The sequence below is a fragment of the Rhamphochromis longiceps genome, linkage group LG6, assembly GCF_057381845.1.
Source record: "Rhamphochromis longiceps isolate RC_006_pf linkage group LG6, R_longiceps_female_GT1.1, whole genome shotgun sequence".
Classification (NCBI taxonomy): Eukaryota; Metazoa; Chordata; class Actinopteri; order Cichliformes; family Cichlidae; genus Rhamphochromis; species Rhamphochromis longiceps.
The window spans coordinates 8270500-8292418 of NC_140562.1; the positions used below are offsets into that span (position 1 = coordinate 8270500).

Below are 21919 nucleotides of genomic sequence, written 5' to 3' on the forward strand. Positions count from 1 at the left end.
CGCGATCTATTGAGCAAAGTGGCCTAGAGCTATGGAAGAATTGCATACACGTGTGTTCATTAAAATCATCGTTTGACTCCACCCGGCCGGATCAGTGTTGTTATTTGGATTTCCTCCTGTATCCCTCCTCAATATTTGAACCCTTAACAATATACATCAATACAACTATTATAGCCCAAATTTTAATAATATGTATGCATTACGTGCATAGTAATTACATAAATTTAAAAAAAGTGCAATAAACTACAAAAAAATTGAAAATCGTTTTTTGTTTTTTTAACATATATTTCTAGTTAGAGAAATTTAAGAGGCTTATCCCTCAAAACTGTAAATACAAAAAAGTTGCACAAAATAGTTTCCCACCACAGGAAATTTATTTTAAGTGTCTTCATACTTTTATTTTTGAAATACACCAATTTTTATATACTGCAGGAAAAACGAAAATAAATATTATAATGCAAATTTGCAAAAAAACAGCATATGCATCAAAATAAACTATTTCCAGCAGTGCAATATGAGTCCTAAGCATCCCAGAAACGACACAGAAAGTCATAAAGTCAAACATAACTTTTAAAAACACCAGTACAGGCTCGCAAGGCCCTGATGGGGGCCCTTCATGTCCTGAGGAAGAATAACCTGGGCCAGAAGCTCCTGCTGGACTTCTACCACTCCTCAGTGGAGAGCATGCGCTTCTACTGGCTGGGTCTTTAGTACACAGGGGCCACTACTGACAACAGGAAGGCAACACAGAGGGTAATTAATACTGGTCAAGTTGGCTGACATCAGCCACCCTTAGAGGCCTTTGCCAGCTCCTCCTGTCTCAAGAAAAACAAGGTCATCACAGGTGACCCCTTGCACCCCGCCCACCACCTGTCTGACCCGCTCCCGTTTGGTCAGCACCTCAGGTCAGTCGGGTCCCACACCTACAGACAGACTAAAAGTTTATTCCCCTGGGCCATTCGGACTTTTAAGAAACACTCCCCCCCCAACCCACCCCTGCCCACTCACCTCACTAATCTGAGTACCCTGATCACTCAGAACACTCACATGTGGACTCTAAACTCAGAGCAAGTGCTTTGCACCTCTTCCAAGCACTTTGTTCTCCAATATGTGCTTTTCTCTTGCTTTGTATACATTTATTGGGGTGACCGTGGCTCAGGGGGTTGGGAAGCGTATCTGTAACCGGAAGGTCGCCGGTTCGATCCCCGGGCTCTCTGTCCTGGTCGTTGTGTCCTTGGGCAAGACACTTTACCCTAACCGCCTACTGGTGATGGCCAGAGGGGCCGATGGCGCGATATGGCAGCCTCGCTTCTGTCAGTCTGCCCCAGGGCAGCTGTGGCTACAACTGTAGCTGCTTCCACCAGTGTGTGAATGTGAGAGTGAATGAATAGTGGCATTGTAAAGCGCTTTGGGTGCCTTGAAAAGCACTATATAAATCCAATCCATTATTATTATTCTCCTATTTGTTATTTATGCCTGCTGTCTTACTATTTATATTTTAGTCCTGCACTGATGCTGTGGAGCCTCCATAATTTCATTGCATGTACAATGACAACAAAGGGTCATTGGGATGTGACAGTGGGATGTGACTCTACTGTCACATCCCACTCTGGGCAGCGCATCTCGCATGTTCTTCTCTCTGCCTCTTCCTCATTTCAGACTTGCTGCCCCGTGGGAAACCTCCCATAGACTTTCTCCGCACATTTGCAAATAAGTTGAAACCTCACATATTCTCCCGCTGTGCACCTGTAAATAAATTCACCATCACATCAAAGTACTTTGAGTTGTGTGTCCGCCCTCCAGTACCCTGTTCCCGTTACCAAAGGAGCCTGCTGAGCCCATGCAAATCGGGCAATCCAGGCTCACTCCGTAGGAGAGAGAGAGGCGTTTTCCTGCATGGGAGTTTGTACTGTGATCGGCCAGGGCATTTCATTGGCACCTGAAATTTGGGGGTACTGGTGGGCGTTTCAGGTGCAGCTAAACTCCATCTCCCTCCCTGTGAAGCTCAAATACCATCAGACCTCTCATTCTCTCCAAGCATTCGTGGAGTCCGGTTGTGAGAAAAATTTAATAGACATGGATCTAGCCCGACAGCAAGGTTTCCCTTGGTGCCTCTCAAGCCTCCCATTCCGGCCTCCACTCAAGGTTTTGCCTATATCACTCATAAAACCAAGCCCGTGCAGCTAATCACATCAGCCAACCATTGGGAAACAATAACTCTCTTCATGTTTCCATCCCTTATCTTTGGTTTTCCCTGGTTGAAAAATCAGAACTCCCACCTGGACTGGACTGCTAGCAAATACTTAACTGGATTTTAACGTGTCACTCTCTCTGTTTGCAATCAGCTCTACTCTCAGTTTCCAGCTCCTGGTGCTGTACACAACCATCTTAGATCTATTTCTGGTCCTCGAGGAGTACCATGACCTCAGAATGGTCTTCAGTAAGGAAAAGGCTCTTTCTCTGCCACCACATCATCCCTATGATTGTGCTATTAACCTCCTCTCTGGTGCTGCTCTCCCCTCCAGTCCACTATACAATCTTCCTAGGCCAGAGAGGGAGGCAATGGAGGAATACATTCAGGAATCACTAGTGGCTGGCATGATCCAACTCTCGACTTCCCTGGTAGTATTCCAAGCCCTCGTCCATGATGTACTAAAAAAATTTTTACTCACCCCCTGGTTGCAGAGACATAATGCTCACATTGATTGGACCAGGTAAAAAAAATCACCAGCTGGAGCCTGTTTTGCTTGGCGAACTGTTTGAGGTCAGCCATTCCCACTGCAACAGCAGATCGAGCTCCACCCCTGTCACAAACACCAGACCTTCCCTCCAGAGTATCATGATTTACAGGAAGTGTTCAATAAAGACAAGGCTCGCTCTCTACCGCCTCACCGACCATACGATTGCACTATTGACTTACTTCCGGAAGCCCCGTTGCCCTCTAGTAGACTGTATAACCTGTCCCGTCCTGAGAGAGAATATATGGAGAACTACATCCAGAACTCGCTGGCAGCAGGAATAATTCGACCTTCTTTCTCCCCAGTTGCTGCGGGCTTCTTCTTTGTATGAAAGAAGGATGGGTCGCTGTGGCCGTGTATCGATTATCGAGGTTTGAACGATGTTACTGTAAAAAATAAATACCCTCTCCCACTAATCAACTCTGTTTTCGAGTCTCTCCAGGAAGCCACAGTTTTGAGTTCCACACCTCATCTATTTCCTTTTTGGGCTACATTTTGGCAGGAGGACAGGTGAAGAGCGACCTAGTGAAGGTCAAGGCGGTGCTGGAATGGCCGGTCCCAGAGTCACGGAAAAAGCTTCAAAGCTTCCTTGGGGACGCGGACTTTTTACCGCCACTTCATTCGGAACTACAGCCAAGTGGCTGCGCCTCTCACCTGTTTCACCTCATCTACGGTACCTTTCACCTGGCCCCCAGAAGCCCACTCAGCTTTCGCTAAGTTGAAGCACATTTTTACATCCGCACCCATTCTAATCCATCCTGATACTTCTAAGCAGTTTATCGTGGGGAGTGACGGACTGAGGAGGTAATTGACAGAAGTGACGTACAAGGTAAGCGACTCATGCTGTAACTGACGTCAGACCCAGAAGATTTTGGCGGAAAATTAAAGCGAATGGTAGTTTAGAATTGAACAAAGTTTCTTTAAGCTTCAGTATTACCAAATATACTAATAAATTGTCATATAACTAACAACATCTGTCCTAACCCTAACACCCTGGAGGACAACGGGGAGAATTTAGACGCTCTCCAAGATTACATCGACCGCTGTTTCCAAGATTTAGTCATGAAGAAGGCTCAGAGTGCATCTTCCCCGGCCAAAATTGAGACACGTCCTATTGTGGCCAAATTCGGCCACTTCAAACAAAAGGAACAGGTGAAAAGCCGCGGCAGGGAATTAAAAGGAACGGACTTCAGCGTGAACGACCAAAGAGATCCTGGAACGAGATAATTGATAAAAAAAAAACAAAATTCTTAGTACAAAGACTACGCCTACAAAATTATGAACATGGTAATAAATCCGGTCAATTTCTAGCAAACCAGCTAAAAATAAAGAAAGAAAAAACAACTATATGTGCTGTTCAAGATTCATCTGGGAACACAATATATGAACCGATACAAATAAACAACATTTTCAGGGATTTCTATAAAAGATTGTATTCACCACAAATAAACCCATCTAAAAAGGAAATTGATCAGTTTTTGGACAACATAACTCTTCCAAAATTATTAGACACTCAAGCAATGGCACTGGATTCACCACTGACATCAGGTGAACTCCAGGAAGCCCTGATAAGTATGCCCAATAATAAGGCTCCAGGTCCAGACGGCTTTCCTGCAGAATTCTACAAAGAATTCTGGACATTTTCTAGCACCAGTTTTCTACAGAACGTTGTTGGAAATTAAAGAAAAGGGCAGACTTCCATCAAATATGAATTCTGCAAACATTAATCTCCTGCTAAAACCAGGCAAAGACCCTGTATATCCCTCAAGCTATCGTCCAATATCCCTTATAAATGTAGACCTTAAAATAATCTGCAAAGCTCTCTCAAAGAGACTGGAGAAAATAACCCCCCTCTTAATTCATCCTGACCAAACTGGTTTCATAAAAGGTAGGCACTCATCAACAAATACACGTAGATTACTTAATTTGATAGACTACTCATACAGTAAAAACCTAGAAACTACAATATTCTCTTTAGACGCAGAAAAAGCATTTGACAGAGTTAACTGGAAATTTCTATTCGCAACTTTACACAAATTTGGTTTTGGATCCTCTTTCATAAACTGGTTAAAAATATTATATAATTCCCCAACAGCTTGTGTTAGAACAAATGACCAGACATCCTCCAGCTTCTGTCTCCTGAGGGGCACCAGGCAGGGATGCCCACTCTCCCCTTCACTGTTTGCAATTTTTATTGAACCACTAGCAGCAGCAATTAGACAGAATTCAGTAATTAAGGGCATAAAATGCAAGAACGTGGAACATAAAATCAGCCTTTATGCGGATGATGTGTTACTTTTTCTCCAAAACTCACAAACCAATATCTCTGGGGTGATTGAATTGATAAACTCTTTTGCAAGAATATCAGATTACTCAATTAACTGGTCAAAATCTACAGTCCTTCTGATTAATTGCTCCTTCCATAACTCCTTTTCTACACCACTGCAATCGGGAAATATAAAATATTTAGGTATTAATGTTTCTCCCAAGCTTGCAGATCTAATTAAATTAAACCATATCCCACTTTTAAAGACAGTAGAAGGTGATCTGGCTAGGTGGAAATGTTTACCCATATCACTCATGGGAAGGGTTGCCGCTATAAAAATGATGGTCTTACCAAAAATAAATTATTTATTCTCAATGATCCCAACTAAACCGCCACAAGATTGGTTCAGATCTCTAGATTCATGTATGTCCAAATTCCTTTGGAAAAATAAACCTCCCCGTATAAGCTTAAAAACACTACAAAAGACCAAGGATAAAGGAGGATTAGAACTACCTAACAGTCAACAGGCTAAGGTTTATCTCAGGATGGCTAAAACATACCCTCTTAGATGAACCTTGGCTAGATGTAGAACAAGCACTTTGCAATAATCTAGAGCTTATCAGCTCAAACATCCAACGACATGAATGCTTCAAAAGCGTCAACATCAGCTCTTCTCTGACAGCATGGTGGGAATTTCTAAAATTGACGGAGTCTTTTTAATCCCATGCAAACGTACATCTATCTGGAACAACCCTGACATATTATAAAACAATAATATGATAAACCTTTCAGATTGGAGTGGTAAAGGAATCAAATACTTAGAACATATACTAGAAGGAACAGAATTTATTCCATTTGACAGACTGGTTACACAATATGGGATCAACAAGAAAAGATTTTTAGAATATCAACAAATTAAATCCATAGTAAAAAAGAAATTTAAACCGGGTCAAGTTGAACTACAAACACCACCAAGTGTGGTTCAATTTCTTACTCTTAAAACCCCCAAATTACTATCCAAAATATACAGAATGCTTTCTAAAACAGATGAATCAATATCACTTCCTATTGCAAAATGGGAAGCGGATTTATCAGTTAACTTAGACCTAAACTTCTGGTCTCAGATTTGCTTAAAAACCTTTCATCTAATTAGAAATCCCAGTCTTCAATTAATTCAATACAAAATATTACATAGAGTGCACTATACAGGTCATCGGATGTTCAAGATGGGCTTTACGTCTACCAACAACTGCTCACACTGCCAAACCAATTCAACGGACAATTATATACACGCTCTTTGGTTCTGTCCACCAGTTCAGAGGTTTTGGCGCGAGATATGTAAAGACTTATCAAAGTGTCTGAAATGTAACATTCCAACTTCCCCTTTAGTGTGTTTGTTGGGCAGCTTAGATAATGTCACTACAGATAAGAATATAGCCCATATGGTTTTCACTGCCCTATGCATAGCCAAGAAAACTGTCCTCATGAACTGGAAAAATAAAAATAATCTTAATTCTAACCAATATAGAAATTATCTATTAGATTACATTAGTCTTGATACAGCCTCTGCCACCACATCAGATCAATTGCTCTGGGCTCCTTTGATCAGCTCCATCACCTAGCGGGGATGGGGGGTCATAGTTTGGTCCCACCTTCGCTGTTGTGATTGGTGTGGGGGTAGGGACAGGCTTAGGGCGTCGGGGGGTTCCCCAGGAGCATCTACCTTGGAGGGCTCAACCTGGGGTAGCGGTCATGGCCTATTAAGGGCTCTGTTGGCTCTTAGGTGACGGTTTCCTCGTGGCTGCGTGCAGTGGGGCTAGGGGAGGGTCTGTGCTGACGGACGTGGGTTACTGACCTGGTAGCCTGGCTGCCCCGGGGTGGGTCCGGGACGGGCGTGGGGTTGTGGGGGTACTCCGTCTCCGGGCTGGGGCCCTGGTTGGTGTGTTGCCGGGGTTGTGGGCGGGTGGGTGTATGGGGGCCCAGCCCTGGCGCAGGGTGCCGCTCCATGTCCTCCTGGGTTTTAAATGCACCTTAGAACACACATGCATCAACAATACATATGAGCGGGCAGACGGAGGTCTGGAATCTTCTCACACCCCCGTTCTCTGCGGCCTGATGGAGCGGGGGTGCTAGGAGGAGGATTTGGCCGTTCGACTGGCGTCTGGAATGTGGGGCCTCCCTGCTGCTGCGGAGTCGGGGCGGTCTGCATCTCTCCACCCCAGGGAAAAGGGTAACACCACCTGGGTCTGGGTGCAGTTTCCCCCTCCAGCGGCAAGGGTACCTAGACCTGGGGCTTAGAGTACGCTTGGGGAGTGTGATTGTGTGTACAGTGTCTCTTTATGTCTGTCTCCACGTTGGGTGAGTGCCTGACATATGTGCCTGTATGTCTGTGTCCATATGTCAGGTCGGGTATCAGACGCCACCTCTCTAGGGACATCTCAGGCCCTCCAAGGTATGGAGGCCTATCTCCCACCACCACTTCCCCTGCCAGTGGCATACGCCCACAGACATCGGTGCGTTGGTGGGTCTTTGTGTCCGGGGATGGGCGTCACACCGGCTCACTCCTTGGTGGCTGCTTATCGGGGCCTGGAGCCTGGGGCTCGCTCGGGCCACTTCGGGGGTGGGGTGCCCTCGGCCTCGGTCACTCTGGCGCAGCTGGCTGCCGGCGCTCCCTGGGCACGTCACTGCTTATGCTCCGCGGCTGCTGAGTGACCCCTCATCTGGGACTCTCCTCAGCTCTTTCTGGGATAGTGGCGCGGCTGCCCCTCTCTTGGTCTTCCTTGGTCTCTTGTGTTCTGAGAGCCTCCGGATGTCTGGAGTTTTGATCTCCTCTATACCTGCTTCATGCCCTGGTGGACGGGGCTGTGGCTCCCCACACCCTCTAACAGATATGTAGGAACATGTAGGAACCTTTTAAAAACAAGCGCATTCATGCTCACAGGTGTACAGACGGGTGCTCATACACAAAAAACTATACCCTTATTGGCTACGACCTTAAAGCGCACTGTGCGCTGTCGATCTTACACAATAATGTTTAACATTTAGTATTTACTGTTATATTGCCATAGATCATCATGATGTTGTTTATTCTATTGCTCTAGTTTCCTTCTGCTTGTTTTCTTTTTTCTTTCTCAACAGGTGATCCAGGAAAAGAAAAAGAGAAAAAAAAAGACAAAGGTGATGAAGCAGTCTTTTCTCACTATCTCTTTTCTCCTTTTTCTTTCCCTCTCCTTCTGTTAACTTTCTTCTCAACTGTTCTTCTTGTTTTTCTTTCCCGTCATCGGGTCCAGTCTGGCCTGATTACAATAACTAATAAAAATATAAAAATAACTAATAAAGATCAAATAAACTATGACAATCAAGATGACCAGTATAGCAAAAGGCCCACTTGGGAAAGTAAATCTGTTGGGCATTTTTCTTGGCCTTCAGACAATAATTCTGATTGCTACAGTGCCAGACAGGACACACACACACAAAAAAAAAAAAGCAGTTTATCGTGGATGTTGATGCGTCCGACACCGAAGTTGGGGCAGTTCTCTCCCAGCGGTCCGGGCCACAAGGTAAGCTCCAGCCATGCGCCTACTCCTCATGCCGACTCACCCCCACGGAGAGAAACTATGACATTGGCGACAGGGAGCTCCTGGCTATAAAACTTGCCTTAGAAGAATGGCGCCACTGGCTGGAGGGGGCGGAACAGCCTTTCCTCATATGGACAGACCATAAAAATTTAACTTACCTCAGAACGGCCAAAAGATTAAACTCATGGCAAGCCCACTGGTCTCCATTCTTCACTCACTTTGACTTCACTCTCTCCTATCGCCCAGGGTCACAGAATGTCAAGCCTGACGCGCTCTTCTGTCAGTGTTCCTTGGACACTGAAGCATCCTCTCCCGCCACTGTCCTGCCCCCTGCCTGCGTTTTAGGCGCTCTCATCTGGGACATTGAGGAGACTATCTGCCAGGCCCTCGCAGGGGACCCCAACCCAGGTACCGGGCCACCTGGGCGGCGCTTCGTCCCCGCTACCGCCCATGGGGCGGTCATTCATTGGATTCACACTGCACGATTTTCGTGCCACCCTGGCGTGAGTAGAACAATACAACTCCTTAGACGACATTTCTGATGGAAATTTCTAATAAAGGACGTAAAGGAATATGTGTCAGCCTGTGCCGTTTGCGCTCACAACAAGCCATCCACTAAGCACCCCCTAGGTCAGCTCCACTCGCTCACAACACCTCACCGGCCTTGGTCTCACATCTCCCTTGATTTTGTTACTGGTCTCCCCAGCTCCTCTGGAAAGAGTGTCATTCTCACCGTCGTTGATAGATTCTCTAAAGCTGCTCACTTCATCCCACATCTAGCTCAGTTGTGTGCCGTTGAACCACTATGTGAAACTAAGTTAAATGAATGTGACATACAAAAAATTAACATACAAAGGGCCTGAAACCATGCTGACTTGAATTCAAGTTTTCTTTTAAATGACAAAATTTTGTTTTGGGGACAAATATATCTTTCAGCTTATAAAGAGGACAGGTTTCAGGACATGATTCAGTTGAACTCCAAGGAAAGATCTATCGGAAATTTTGGATTAAGTTGCGAGACTACAATCATCATATTTTGTCATCTAAGGATTCCCATTTGAAACAATAAATTTCATAAACACTCTAGGTGCGTGGAAGTGCTGAAGCAGGCTCTTCCTATTGTCCAGCTGATACTAAAAGTCCTTACCCTGAAAAACTCCTTGGTGGATCCAGAGTCCAGTGTTCCATATGCTATCTCCGTCTGCTTAGCCAAATCTTCAGCACTCTCAATGGGAGACACCATCCTCTCCACCGTGAGGAAGGCAGCCAGGTTAGCAGTGTATGATGAGATAATGATCAGAGTGAAAAACCACCACACCCCACCAACTATACGTCCTGAAAGAGACCTGCCCACATAAACACATGAATCAAATTAAACTGTTCTAGGACTCATGGCAAATTCATTCAATTACATCTTGAGGCACTTGTTGTTATGATTTGACACATTGTAGATTCTTACTGAAGGCATCAAAACTGTAAATGAACACACATGGAATTGTGTAATAAAAAGTGTGAAATAACTCAAACCATGTTTCATATTTAAGATTCTTCGTAACAGCCTTTGCTTTGATTACTGCTTTACACACTGTTGGCATTCTCTTGATGAGTTTCATGAGGTCGTCACTTGAAATGGTTTTCCAAGCATCTTGAAGGAGTTTCCAGAGATGCTGAGCACTTGTTGGCCTGTTTACCTTTACTCGGCGGTCCATTCCATCCGAAACCATCTCCTTTGGGTTTTAGGTCTCCTTCTTGGTTCTAAAAGTTCTAAAAGTAATGATGGACTGATAATTCTCTTAGCTGTCATTTCTACTTAGCTGATTGGTTCTTGCCATAATATGAATTTGAATAGCTGTCAAATAGAGCTGTCAGCTGTGTACCAACCTGACATCTGCTCAACACAACTGATGGTCCCAACTCCATTAAGAAGGCAAGGAATTCCACCACTGAACCCTGACAGGCACACCTGTGAGGTGAAACCATTTCAGGTGGCTACATCATGAAGCTCATTGAGAAAAGGCCAAAAGTTTTCAGCACTGTGAACAAAGCAAAGTGTGGCTACTTTCAGGAATCCAAAATACTGCTACATAATTCCATATATTTTGCTCCATATATTTGATGGAGCAAAATATATGGAGCAGAGAAACAACATTAAATGAGAAGGTGTGTCCAAACTTTTGACTGGTCATTGTGGATAAAGAAAATATTTTCAGCTGACAGACTACAGTGACTTGCCCAACACAGCTAGCTACAGCAGCAATGCCATAGTGGCAACAGCCTCACCCAAACTGGACAGTTTAACAATGACCACATACATCTCTTCATGGCCATAGTTAACATTACAAACATGATGCTATACCAAGTCAGTGTAAAAATATTAGGGTTGAAGTAGAACAGAACAATTGTAGCATGAACAGAGTTTCTAATGCACTTTTATCTCATTCAGTCTATGATAAGAACTGTGCCTGTTTTACAGCCCTTAATTAGTATTAATATTCAGTTCCTGATTAACGAGGCAGTGAATGTATATTAATATAATATACTGATTACAACATCGGGAGCTAATACCGTATATGACTATGAAATGTCAAGGGCATACCAACCTTGGTGAGATGTCACAACCCTGCCGCATGAAAGCACCCAAAGAAAACCAAAGAGAATTAAAGATCCCAAACTCATTGGTGGATTCAGTGGTTAATGGCAAGGCTCCATCTTCTGGCTCCTCAAGCGTCCATTCATAAGGGCTGAACCTGGATACCTACAGCAGCAAAGCATTAGAATGTCAACAGAAATACACAAATGACATAGATTGTTATAACAGGGTTTTCTAAAAGTTTGCAAAAAACAAGGCATTTCATTTTTTCCACTGTTTCAAAGAGCCCAGCCACAAAGTAGGTGCCTAGGCTGTGAAGAGGAGCTTCTGTCTAACTATACTGCCATAAAAAGACACAATTGCTCTTTAAGAAATGACACATTTTTAACTAAACTGCTCCTCTGTAGTGTACCTCCTCGTTGTTAAATCAGATTACATGTAATCAATTGATCATAAATATAAAATCTTTCTGAATCGAAGCAAGTTTCTAGTTTTCTATTAAATTAACCCTAAAGTTGAGGCAAGGAAGGTTGGGCTTCAAACTTGAACTACACTTTTTGAGACATAATACATTAGTCTCAATAAGTGTCAGTAGGTATTATGTCACTTATTTCAAACATAGTATTTATGCCTTCTTTTAACATAACCATATTAGGCACTGATACTTATGAAAACAGGATAGCACCTAAAAGAGGATTTCAACAAAGCATGCAAATTCATAATAGCAGGCTTACTTACCAGAAAGAGAACAACACTAACTCCTATGTAGGCAAAGACAATGCACATCCAGATTTCATAGGCCAGTGGGTCCAGAAAGGAGAAAACACCTGGTTTGGATTTTTGCGGCTTTTTAATCATGATGGAGATTCCCAAAGACATGAAGGGTTTGGAGAAATCTATCACCTCTTCACGGACAAGAGTGATTGTCAGGGGAGCAATAGCTATATCTGCTTTCTGTTGGAAAGTAGAGACACAGTGACAGGGACAATGTGATTGCTTCATGGACTTGGAAGAGCTGCTGCTACTACAGCGCTTTGGCAGTCGTTGTGATCACATAAGTGATTCTAGCCTACAAGCCACATTTAACTATACAATCATATAGTGTTTAATTCTACACACTGTAAGGACGTTCACCTAACTTTACATCCATATCTCTGGACTGAAGGAGAAAGTACCTGTAGAATACTGGAACATGCACAAAGAAGACTTTAGAGGCATGCACCAGGGGCCACATGCCTGAAACAATAGTTTCTATGATTTTTTTTCCTATGACTTTATGGTGATTTGTGTGATTAACAATTCAAGTACAGGTAAAATTTAAGATTATAATGGACCATAAGTTCCTAGAGCTCCAGATTTTTTCCTAGAGAACCAGCGAGAAGCACACATCATTCCAGGCATAGCAGATGGCCCAGTCAGTGATTGAGGTCAAGGGTCATGCCGTTTGGGCTCCTACTGGTCACCTCGAGAGGATTCCAGAACCACAGCAATAACCACGAAGGGGTTGGCGGAAATCCAGAAGGACCAGACTAAGAAGGCCAGAAGCCCTGACTTGGCTGAGTCAGAGAAACACCCAGACCTCAAAAAGGGGGCAGAATAATCCCCCGGTCTGTGGAAAAAGACCTCATGGTGCTCCACCCATGAGGTTAAAGTAAGAAGAGGAGAAGAGCACAGAGAATTGCCCGTCCCAGAAGATTAGTTGTTTAAATGTAAAGAAGGTCAAAAGCCCTTTAGACAGAGTTTCTAGTTTGAGCACAAAGGTGGAAGCTGAAAAGTAATGGGAGGTCTGAGAGTATTAGCTTTACTAATAGTTTGTGTGATTTTTATGTTATGTTAATTGCCCGAACACAGTGGTCATCCCACATTTGGTCCAGCCGTTAAAGGGGGACAGACTGTCCAGAGAGGGAAAGCGCGACAACTAAGAGAACTGACAGATACTGGGTATAGAAATATCAACCTGGGGTTAGATTGGCTAATTCAAAATATAAAGGAACAAAAGGTGTCAGACTGTGTGGCGTGCGTAGCCACCCGCCCACACCTGTTCACCGAACCTGGCCCTGTCTATTCAAATGACACGCGGGGATTTGGTTGTGTGCTTATAATAACCAGAAGTGCAATTCCACCAATTGATAATAAAACTACTCCGGGACCTTTTACCCGAAGAAACGCTAACTATACCTGTTTTGATTTTACAGTGAGCAGCAAGGGAAGTCAGAAGTATGACGTAGGAGAGATCCCAGCGGACTGGTGTACGGTGGTGTATCCAGCCCAAGGGAATGCCTCCAGGGGTAAACATGACATAAATTGGCCCGTGGGCAAGAGCGGGTTTGTACTATTATGCTGGGTAAAAAGGGGGTAAGGGTCTCAGGAAACAGGGCAAGGCAGCTCACAGCCCAGTGTAGATGCAAGGTGCTGTTCTGGACGTACACTTACTTGTTTGACTTATTTGTGGGGTTTTTAACATATATGGATGCAATAGGGGTGCCTAGGGGAGTAGCAGCATCAGAAGTATGGTGACCTTCTTTCGAAGGTCAAAAGGGGGAATTGTTGAAAATATATCATGAAGCAGTATTTCAGCAAAGGCCATATTAACCCAGCCGCTAATAAAATGTGCTAGATCATAGGGTATTACCAGAAGTGCTTTGATTGTAATTGCATACGTGCTTGCACAGCGACAGTCAGAACAGGATGGACTCAGGATGTGTCATTTACTATTATAAGACTCATAACGAGAACAACAGGAAACAGGTGGGGGTGAAAGGCAGTTAAGATAGATTTCTGAGTAATTGTAGAAGATCACCAAAAAAGGAATCGTGTCTAGCTGTCACTAACTGTAACTGATGCATGTTATGTTATCTGCTTATGCACGAAGGGGCGTGAACCCTGACATATAAAACTGTGTATCAAAGTGCTTCCTCTTTGAGAACTACACGGAAGGTGGTATTGTGTACATCTCCCTTGCATGCAAGCTAAATAAATAATTGTGGATTGACTAGACCTGCTCTGAGTATTGGTTGTTTGTTCTCAACCCAACATCAAAGAATTCGGGACAACTTCATGACCCAATAGCCTATTTTGAATGGAGGGGAGAGTAGGGAACTGTCTGTTGGTCTGGGTTCTTGTTACAAAAGATAAGAATATAGTGTGAACAGGAACAAAACAATAAATCTGGGCGATGAAGCTGGAATCCACCCCATCCTCTCCATTTTATCTATAAAATGGGGGATTGGATGGTATTAAATGGTTATTTGAGTCTCATCCAAGAATCTCATGTAATGAATTTGTTGAAAAATACGTTGTAACTCACTAAATTACTAAAGTTATTACACAGTGTTAGAGATGAAACCCCAACAATCAGCTAATCTTATATGAGGGAATTTTCTGAACTGGTGCTACATAAAGCTTAATTTTCCAGATTTTTCAGACTGCCTCCTCTAACTTAAATGATCGGAGTGTTTGGTCAGTTACTCAGATCTTTAATGAATGTTATTAATTACTATTAATACCAATTTAATCTAATTAAAAGTAAAGAAAATTTCAAGTTTAAAGTGTCATTCACACTGCAGGACGTGCAGGTAAAACCACCATAAAGAAAAATGCAGCTGCAGTTGGTTGATGTCCACAAATTTCCAGGCATTTGGTTAAATGTGCTCATGCAATTCTAAGAGAGAGGCTCAGCAGAGATAAAATCTAGTACTTAACAATTTCTATTCCATGTCTTAAGTAATATTTATAAACTTTGCTTTGAACATGGTTTTCACACACCATTTTTGTTTTGCACTACCACCAATATTTAATTTGTCTCATGCTCAAGTTAAATAAAACATTCTGCTGTTTATTGTGCCTGTGTAAAGTCTTACCCCATATACCAGCTCTCCAACCATACCATTCCAGATTTTGGTTTCAGCATCTCTTGCTCCATATTTGCCATCTCCCACAATCCTCAGCTGGTAGCGTATCCCACAGTGCTTTGCAATCTCCGCAGCCAGGTCGACACAGTAACCTTGCATCAGTACAAACAGCCAAACAACAAAGTCGCTTATATGAGATACAAGAGTAGTGTGTAATTGAATATCACATATCTTAATATCAAATTTACTCTAAATTAACGGCACCTTATGTGTCTTGAAAAAGTTTTAAAAGTAAGGAAAAACATATGCTATTGTGGTATCATTGAGCTATCTTCATGGCACATACTTCAAACAACAAATTATTTTCATTAATACTTCAAGTAGAGGAATGAATAATGAAAGGTTTTATATGCAGAATGCTATACACACTGGTTGCCACTCACATGGTGCTACTTTAAATGGTGGCAGTAGCATTTGTATGTAATCTATAAATCCAATCCAACTTTATTTATATAGCATTTTAATATATATAAACAAAAAAACAACAACACCCAGCACGCCCCTGCGGGCGGTTTATCCTTCAAGCTCGGGTCCTCTACCAGAGGCCTGGGAGCTTGAGGGTCCTGCGCAGTATCTTAGCTGTTCCCAGGACTGCGCTCTTCTGGACAGAGATCTCCGATGTTGTTCCCGGGATCTGCTGGAGCCACTCGCCTAGCTTGGGAGTCACCGCACCTAGTGCTCCGATTACCACGGGGACCACCGTTACCTTCACCCTCCACATCCTCTCGAGCTCTTCTCTGAGCCCTTGGTATTTCTCCAGCTTCTCGTGTTCCTTCTTCCTGACATTGCTGTCATTCGGAACCGCTACATCGATCACTACGACCGTCTTCTTCTGTTTGTCTACCACCACTATGTCCGGTTGGTTAGCCACCACCATTTTGTCCGTCTGTATCTGGAAGTCCCACAGGATCTTAGCTCGGTCATTCTCCACCACCCTTGGGGGCATCTCCCATTTTGACCTCGGGACTTCCAGGTTATACTCGGCACAGATGTTCCTGTACACTATGCCAGCCACTTGGTTATGGCGTTCCATGTATGCCTTGCCTGCTAGCATCTTGCACCCTGCTGTTATGTGCTGGATTGTCTCTGGGGCATCTTTACACAGCCTGCACCTGGGGTCTTGCCTGGTGTGATAGACCCCAGCCTCTATGGATCTTGTACTCAGAGCTTGTTCTTGTGCTGCCATGATTAGTGCCTCTGTGCTGTCTTTCAGTCCAGCTTTGTCCAGCCACTGGTAGGATTTCTGGATATCAGCCACCTCCTCTATCTGCCGGTGGTACATACCGTGCAGGGGCCTGTCCTTCCATGATGGTTCCTCGTCTCCCTCCTCTTTCTTGGGTTTCTGCTGCCTGAGGTATTCACTGAGCACTCGGTCAGTTGGGGCCATCTTCCCAATGTATTCTTGGATGTTCCTTGTCTCATCCTGGACTGTGGTGCTGACACTCACCAGTCCCCGGCCCCCTTCCTTCCGCTTAGCATACAGCCTCAGGGTGCTGGACTTGGGGTGAAACCCTCCATGCATGGTAAGGAGCTTTCTTGTCTTTATGTCAGTGGCTTCTATCTCCTCCTTTGGCCAGCCTATTACCCCAGCAGGGTACCTGATCACGGGCAGGGCGTACGTGTTGATGGCCCGGATCTTGTTCTTACCATTCAGCTGACTCCTCAGGACTTGCCTGACCCTCTGCAGGTACTTGGTGGTTGCAGCCTTTCTAGCGGCCTCTTCATGGTTCCCATTTGCCTGCGGGATCCCCAGGTACTTGTAACTGTCCTCTATGTCTGCAATGTTGCCTTCTGGTAGTTCAATCCCCTCAGTTCTGACTACCTTCCCTCTCTTTGTTACCATCCGACTACACTTCTCCAGTCCGAACGACATTCCAATGTCATTGCTGTATAGCCTGGTAGTGTGGATCAGTGAATCGATGTCTCGTTCACTCTTGGCATACAGCTTGATGTCATCCATGTACAGGAGGTGGCTGACAACTGCTCCGTTCCGTAGTCGGTATCCGTAGCCAGTCTTGTTAATGATCTCACTGAGGGGGTTCAGGCCTATGCAGAACAGCAGTGGGGACAGAGCATCTCCTTGGTAGATCCCGCACTTGATGGTGACTTGTGCTATGGGCTTGGAGTTGGCCTCTAGTGTTGTACGCCACATCCCCATTGAGTTCCTGATGAAGGCTCTTAGGGTCCCATTGATCTTGTACAATTCTAGGCATCCAGTATCCAGCTGTGGGGCATTGAGTCATAGGCCTTCTTGTAATCAATCCAGGCAGTGCACAGGTTGGTCAGTCTGGTCTTGCAGTCTCGGCTGACTGTTCTGTCTACCAGTAGCTGGTGTTTTGCGCCTCTGGTATTCTTGCCAATTCCTTTCTGTGTCCCACTCATGTATTGACCCATGTGCCTGTTCATCTTAGCCGATATGATGCCTGACAGGAGCTTCCATGTAGTACTGAGGCAGGTTATTGGTCGGTAGTTGGAGGGGACCGGTCCCTTCTTGGGGTCCTTGGGGATCAGGACCGTCCGACCTTCGGTTAGCCATTCCGGGTGTCTCTCGTTAACTAGCAGCTGGTTCTTTTGTGCTGCCAGACGCTCGTGGAGTGCAGTCAGCTTCTTTAGCCAGTAGGCGTGAACCATGTCGGGCCCTGGTGCTGTCCAACTCTTCATACTGGAGACCCTTTCTTGGATATCTGCCACTGTGATGGTTACTGGACCCTGTTCAGGGAGGTCGCTGTGGTCTGCCCTCAGATCCACTAGCCACTGAGCATTGCCGTTATGGGTTGCATCCTTCTCCCATATGCTCTTCCAGTATTGCTCCATCTCCAGCCTTGGTGGTGCTGTTCTCTTATTATTGTTCCCTTGCCACTGAGAGTACACCTTTGCTGGTTCTGTGGAGAACAGCTGGTTTATTCTCCTGCTTTTTGTCTCTCTGGTGTACCTCCTCAAGCGGCTGGCCAAGGCTGTGAGTCTTTGCTTGGCAGTTTCCAAGGCCTCAGGTATGGACAGCTTGCTGTATTTCTTATGCACCTTCTTTGTCGCACCTTTCTGCAACTCCGTTAGTTGGCTAACCTCCCTCCGTGCTACTTTGATCTTGCCCTCTAGCCTCCTTCTCCATGGAGGGTACTGCCCCTTGTGGCTGTTCAACTTGTAGCCAAGCATCTCACTGATCACTGCTGCCGTATTGTAGATCAGCTTGGGGTAATGTGCTCACGTTTGCGTGTCCTTGTCAGCAGGTGAGCAGCAGTATTCTGGACCATTTGCAAGCGTGATTGTGAAGCCTGATCAATACCAATATAAAGCGCATTACAATAATCAAGGCGAGTGGGCACAAATGCGTGTAAAACTCTCTCGAAGTCATAAAAAGAAATAAAAGGTTTGACTTTAGAAAGGTGCCTCAACTGAAAAAAGCTATTTCTCACCACTGTATTTATTTGTTTGTCCATTTTAAGAGCTGTGTCAATTGTTACTCCAAGGTTGGAAACAATTGGTTTCACACAGGAAGTGAGAGGACCCAAGTCAGATGGAGGCACACCAGGGCCACTCGGCCCAAATATAATGACCTCTGTCTTCTTTTCATTAAAATTAAAAAAATTCAGAGCCAGCCATGCTCTGATATCTTTAAGACATTCTAAAATAGGCCTGAGGGGGTTAGGGTCATTGTGTTTCAGGGGTAAATAAATTTGACAGTCGTCTGCATAAAAATGATATGGAATTTTATGTTTTTTAATAATATGGCCAAGGGGAAGTAAATACATGCTAAAAAGAAGGGGCCCAAGGATGGATCCTTGGGGTACACCACATGGGAGGGGGGCGGAAGATGAATAAAATTTACCAAGTGAGACAGAGAAACTTCTGTCAGACAGGTATGACTTGAACCACTCCAAGGCAGTGCCTCTAATTCCAACATGATGTTCTAGGTGAGAAATCAAAATGTTTTTGTAAACTGTTGCCACTCCTCAACCTCGGCCGTAGTCCTCAGTGAGTTAAAATAGGAACAGTCTGGCGGTAATAGTTCCGAGAAAGCGCTTAACTCACCGTCACTTAGCCAGGTTTCTGTCACACAGAGGAAATCCAGATTATGAGAAGTGAAGAAATCCTTCAATATGAACGTTTTATTTGCTAACAACTTAGCGTTACCCAGAGCAATCCGGGTAGGGTCCATCATTGCGGTGACAGCCATCCAAGAAACCTGTTTCACTGGATTCTGCGGATTTACTCCACCGCAGCGAAGACGAGGTAAGAGAAGGCGGGGACGCAGGATCTCCTCAGCCGAGCCGACAACAGGTACCAGCTAGGTGGCAATAGGTTCCAGGAAGCAACGGGGGATGAAACGCCAGTGCAAAGGTCGGATTTCCGCCAGAGTGCATTGGGAAACTGTTCTGTCTCTGCCAGATGAAAAACCTAAATATGATTTCAATTTCACTAACAGCCCGCTGCGTTTTCTCCGACGTTTAAAGCGCTTCTTATGAGATGGGGTAGGGGTGTAGCCTAGGTGAGCCGGTACTCCAGAGAGTAGCGGAGGTGGGAAAAAGTCCTGTCCATCAGCGCTAGTCCTTACCAGTTTCTCTGTGGCAAGTCGAATATTTAAGAGAGTTTCACGATTGTAGATCAGTAGAGAGTCAGCGTTGTTCAATAAAAGTGACAAAAACAATATAAACACGCAGAGCAAAAGTGGATCCGACAGCCATGGACGGCGAGCCATGCACTCCGGCGCCATCTTGGATGTAGGACTTGGCTCTACTTTACTTTACGTCTTAATGCATGCGCCATCATCCAGGCAAGGAAATCCCAAAGGTTGATTCTGTCCATGTGGACGTAGTGTTGTCATTTAGATAAATGCTTCATCACTCATCCAAGTGACACTTTCTCCCACTGAAAACACTACGTCCACATGGACAGAATCAACCTTTTGGGATTCTGTACTGAACGTCCAGTTTCAGTCAGTCTCAATACAGAATACTGATATGACAATTTTGGTCTAGATTTTTTGGTTTAAATAACAAATAAAACGTTTTACTGTGCTGTAAATAACTTTTCAAACATTTTTTATGAGTATCATATAGACATATAGTACCTGATGTAACGTACCTTCATAACGGTCATTGTCTTGAAACAATTCAGCATTCTTCTTTAGCATCACATACGGTGCTTCCTATATACACAAACACATTGAAATGTTAACAATACAGTAGACTGGAGTATGAATGTGTGTGAGTATAGATAGAAAGCACTTAAAGGCATAAAATAGGTGCTTGTGTAAATGAGTGAATGAGTGCTCAGAGTAGTATCTTGCCCAAGGATGTTTGGCATGCAGCAGCCAGGAATCAACCAACAGTCTTGCAATTAGTAGATGAAAAGAACACTAAATAATACAGAATACTGAAATAAAATGCAAGATTATTAAAAATGCTAACTAGAATCCCCTAAACATCTCCAAAACTCAAAACCCTGGATCTAAACCCATGGCACTGTTTGTAACACAGTGGACCATCTCTTAAATTAGATCTCACTTTGTTGTTGTGAGATCATGCAAAATCTTGATGCTGTGTAAAAAATGTACAGACCAATCTCAAAGTAACATTTTACAGCAAAACTCTTAGAGAAGATTGTCTTCAGCTTCTTAAAAACAACATCCTTGAAAGAAATTCAGTCAGCATCACAATACTATGACTGTGTATTAGGTTACAAATTACATCTTAAAAACTGCTTGTATGGTGAATGTTCTAGTCTTGCACTACCTCACATAAGTTCAGCATTTCATACAACAGGACATCAAATTCTGGCTGCAGCACTGGGACGGTGTCTGGGACATCTCTGTGGTGGTTTAGACAAACTGTAAGTTTTTTGTTTCCATTGGTGACCGCAGGTCTGTGTAGTCTGGACTGAACTGTGGAGTCCCCCAGGGGACCTATCCTTTTTTCGATTATTTATGGTACCATTTGGTCACAATATACAGAGATACAACATTTCATTCGACTGTATCAAGAAGACTGAGATCCCTCAGCTCAGCTCCAACCAGAAATTAAGTAAATTAATTTAGTAACTCCAGCCTTTGTGGGTGTTATAATGTAACACAGAGCGACAGAGTTTTATGTATGCACTTTCAATGGGCAGTTATTCCTGCTGCAATCAAATCAGAAACCTGATCAAAACATAATCAAGAATTAACAAGCTGAATAATTTAATTTAAGGTGAATAAGAACATAATCATTACAATGAAATAATTCTAATGTTAAGAATTTGTTTTCTGTGCAGATGTGACCTTGAGCTCTGTGTGTGTGTGTGTGTAAGGAGTTAGACTAAACAATTGTCTGGGTGTGAGTAGAGTAGGCAGAAAGACAGAGAAATAGAAAGGTTTTTGTATTTTTTAATCATGAACAACCAGAAAAAGTCGTTTTAAATGTAATGTGACTGCAGATCTTAACAGGTGTTAAAAAGAGAAGACAAGAAAACAGATTTTTGGACAAAAAGAAGTAATCAGAAATGAAAAATACATAGAATGATAGAGGGAAACCACATATTTCTTTTTAACATGATAAGAAATCATGTTGGTATTATGCAAACTGAAGTATAGTGTTGAATAAACATGACAATTGTAATAAAATAACTTTTGCTATAGAGAATGAGGGGAGGGGAGGGGAGAAAGAGAAGAGGGAGAACCTCCCTCTTTTGTGAGGTTGTTATAGAATATTCTCCCTTTAAAAATTAAAAGATCTGTCACGGACCCGGCTCCGGGGACTCAGGGTCCGTGAGCAGTGTGGACTATTATTTCTATTATTTGATGTGTGTGTCTTCTGCACGATGCTGTCATGTCTATGTTCCACATGTTGTATGTGTAGGCA

At 43.8% G+C, this 21919-nt stretch overlaps 1 protein-coding gene across 2 annotated transcripts in view; it reads right to left on the bottom strand.

Annotated features, from left to right (window-relative positions):
• LOC146667450 (glutamate receptor 2-like) overlaps positions 1 to 21919 on the bottom strand; it is a 114823-nt gene that overhangs the window by 59128 nt on the left and 33776 nt on the right. For both annotated transcript variants that reach the window (XM_085409122.1, XM_085409121.1), the window contains exons 11-15: positions 20166 to 20229; positions 15033 to 15175; positions 11911 to 12126; positions 11183 to 11337; positions 9730 to 9928 (exon numbers count right to left, since the gene is read on the bottom strand). In XM_085409122.1, the coding sequence (XP_085265248.1) occupies positions 9730 to 9928; positions 11183 to 11337; positions 11911 to 12126; positions 15033 to 15175; positions 20166 to 20229 (777 nt within the window). The remainder of the gene's footprint in view (positions 1 to 9729; positions 9929 to 11182; positions 11338 to 11910; positions 12127 to 15032; positions 15176 to 20165; positions 20230 to 21919) is intronic.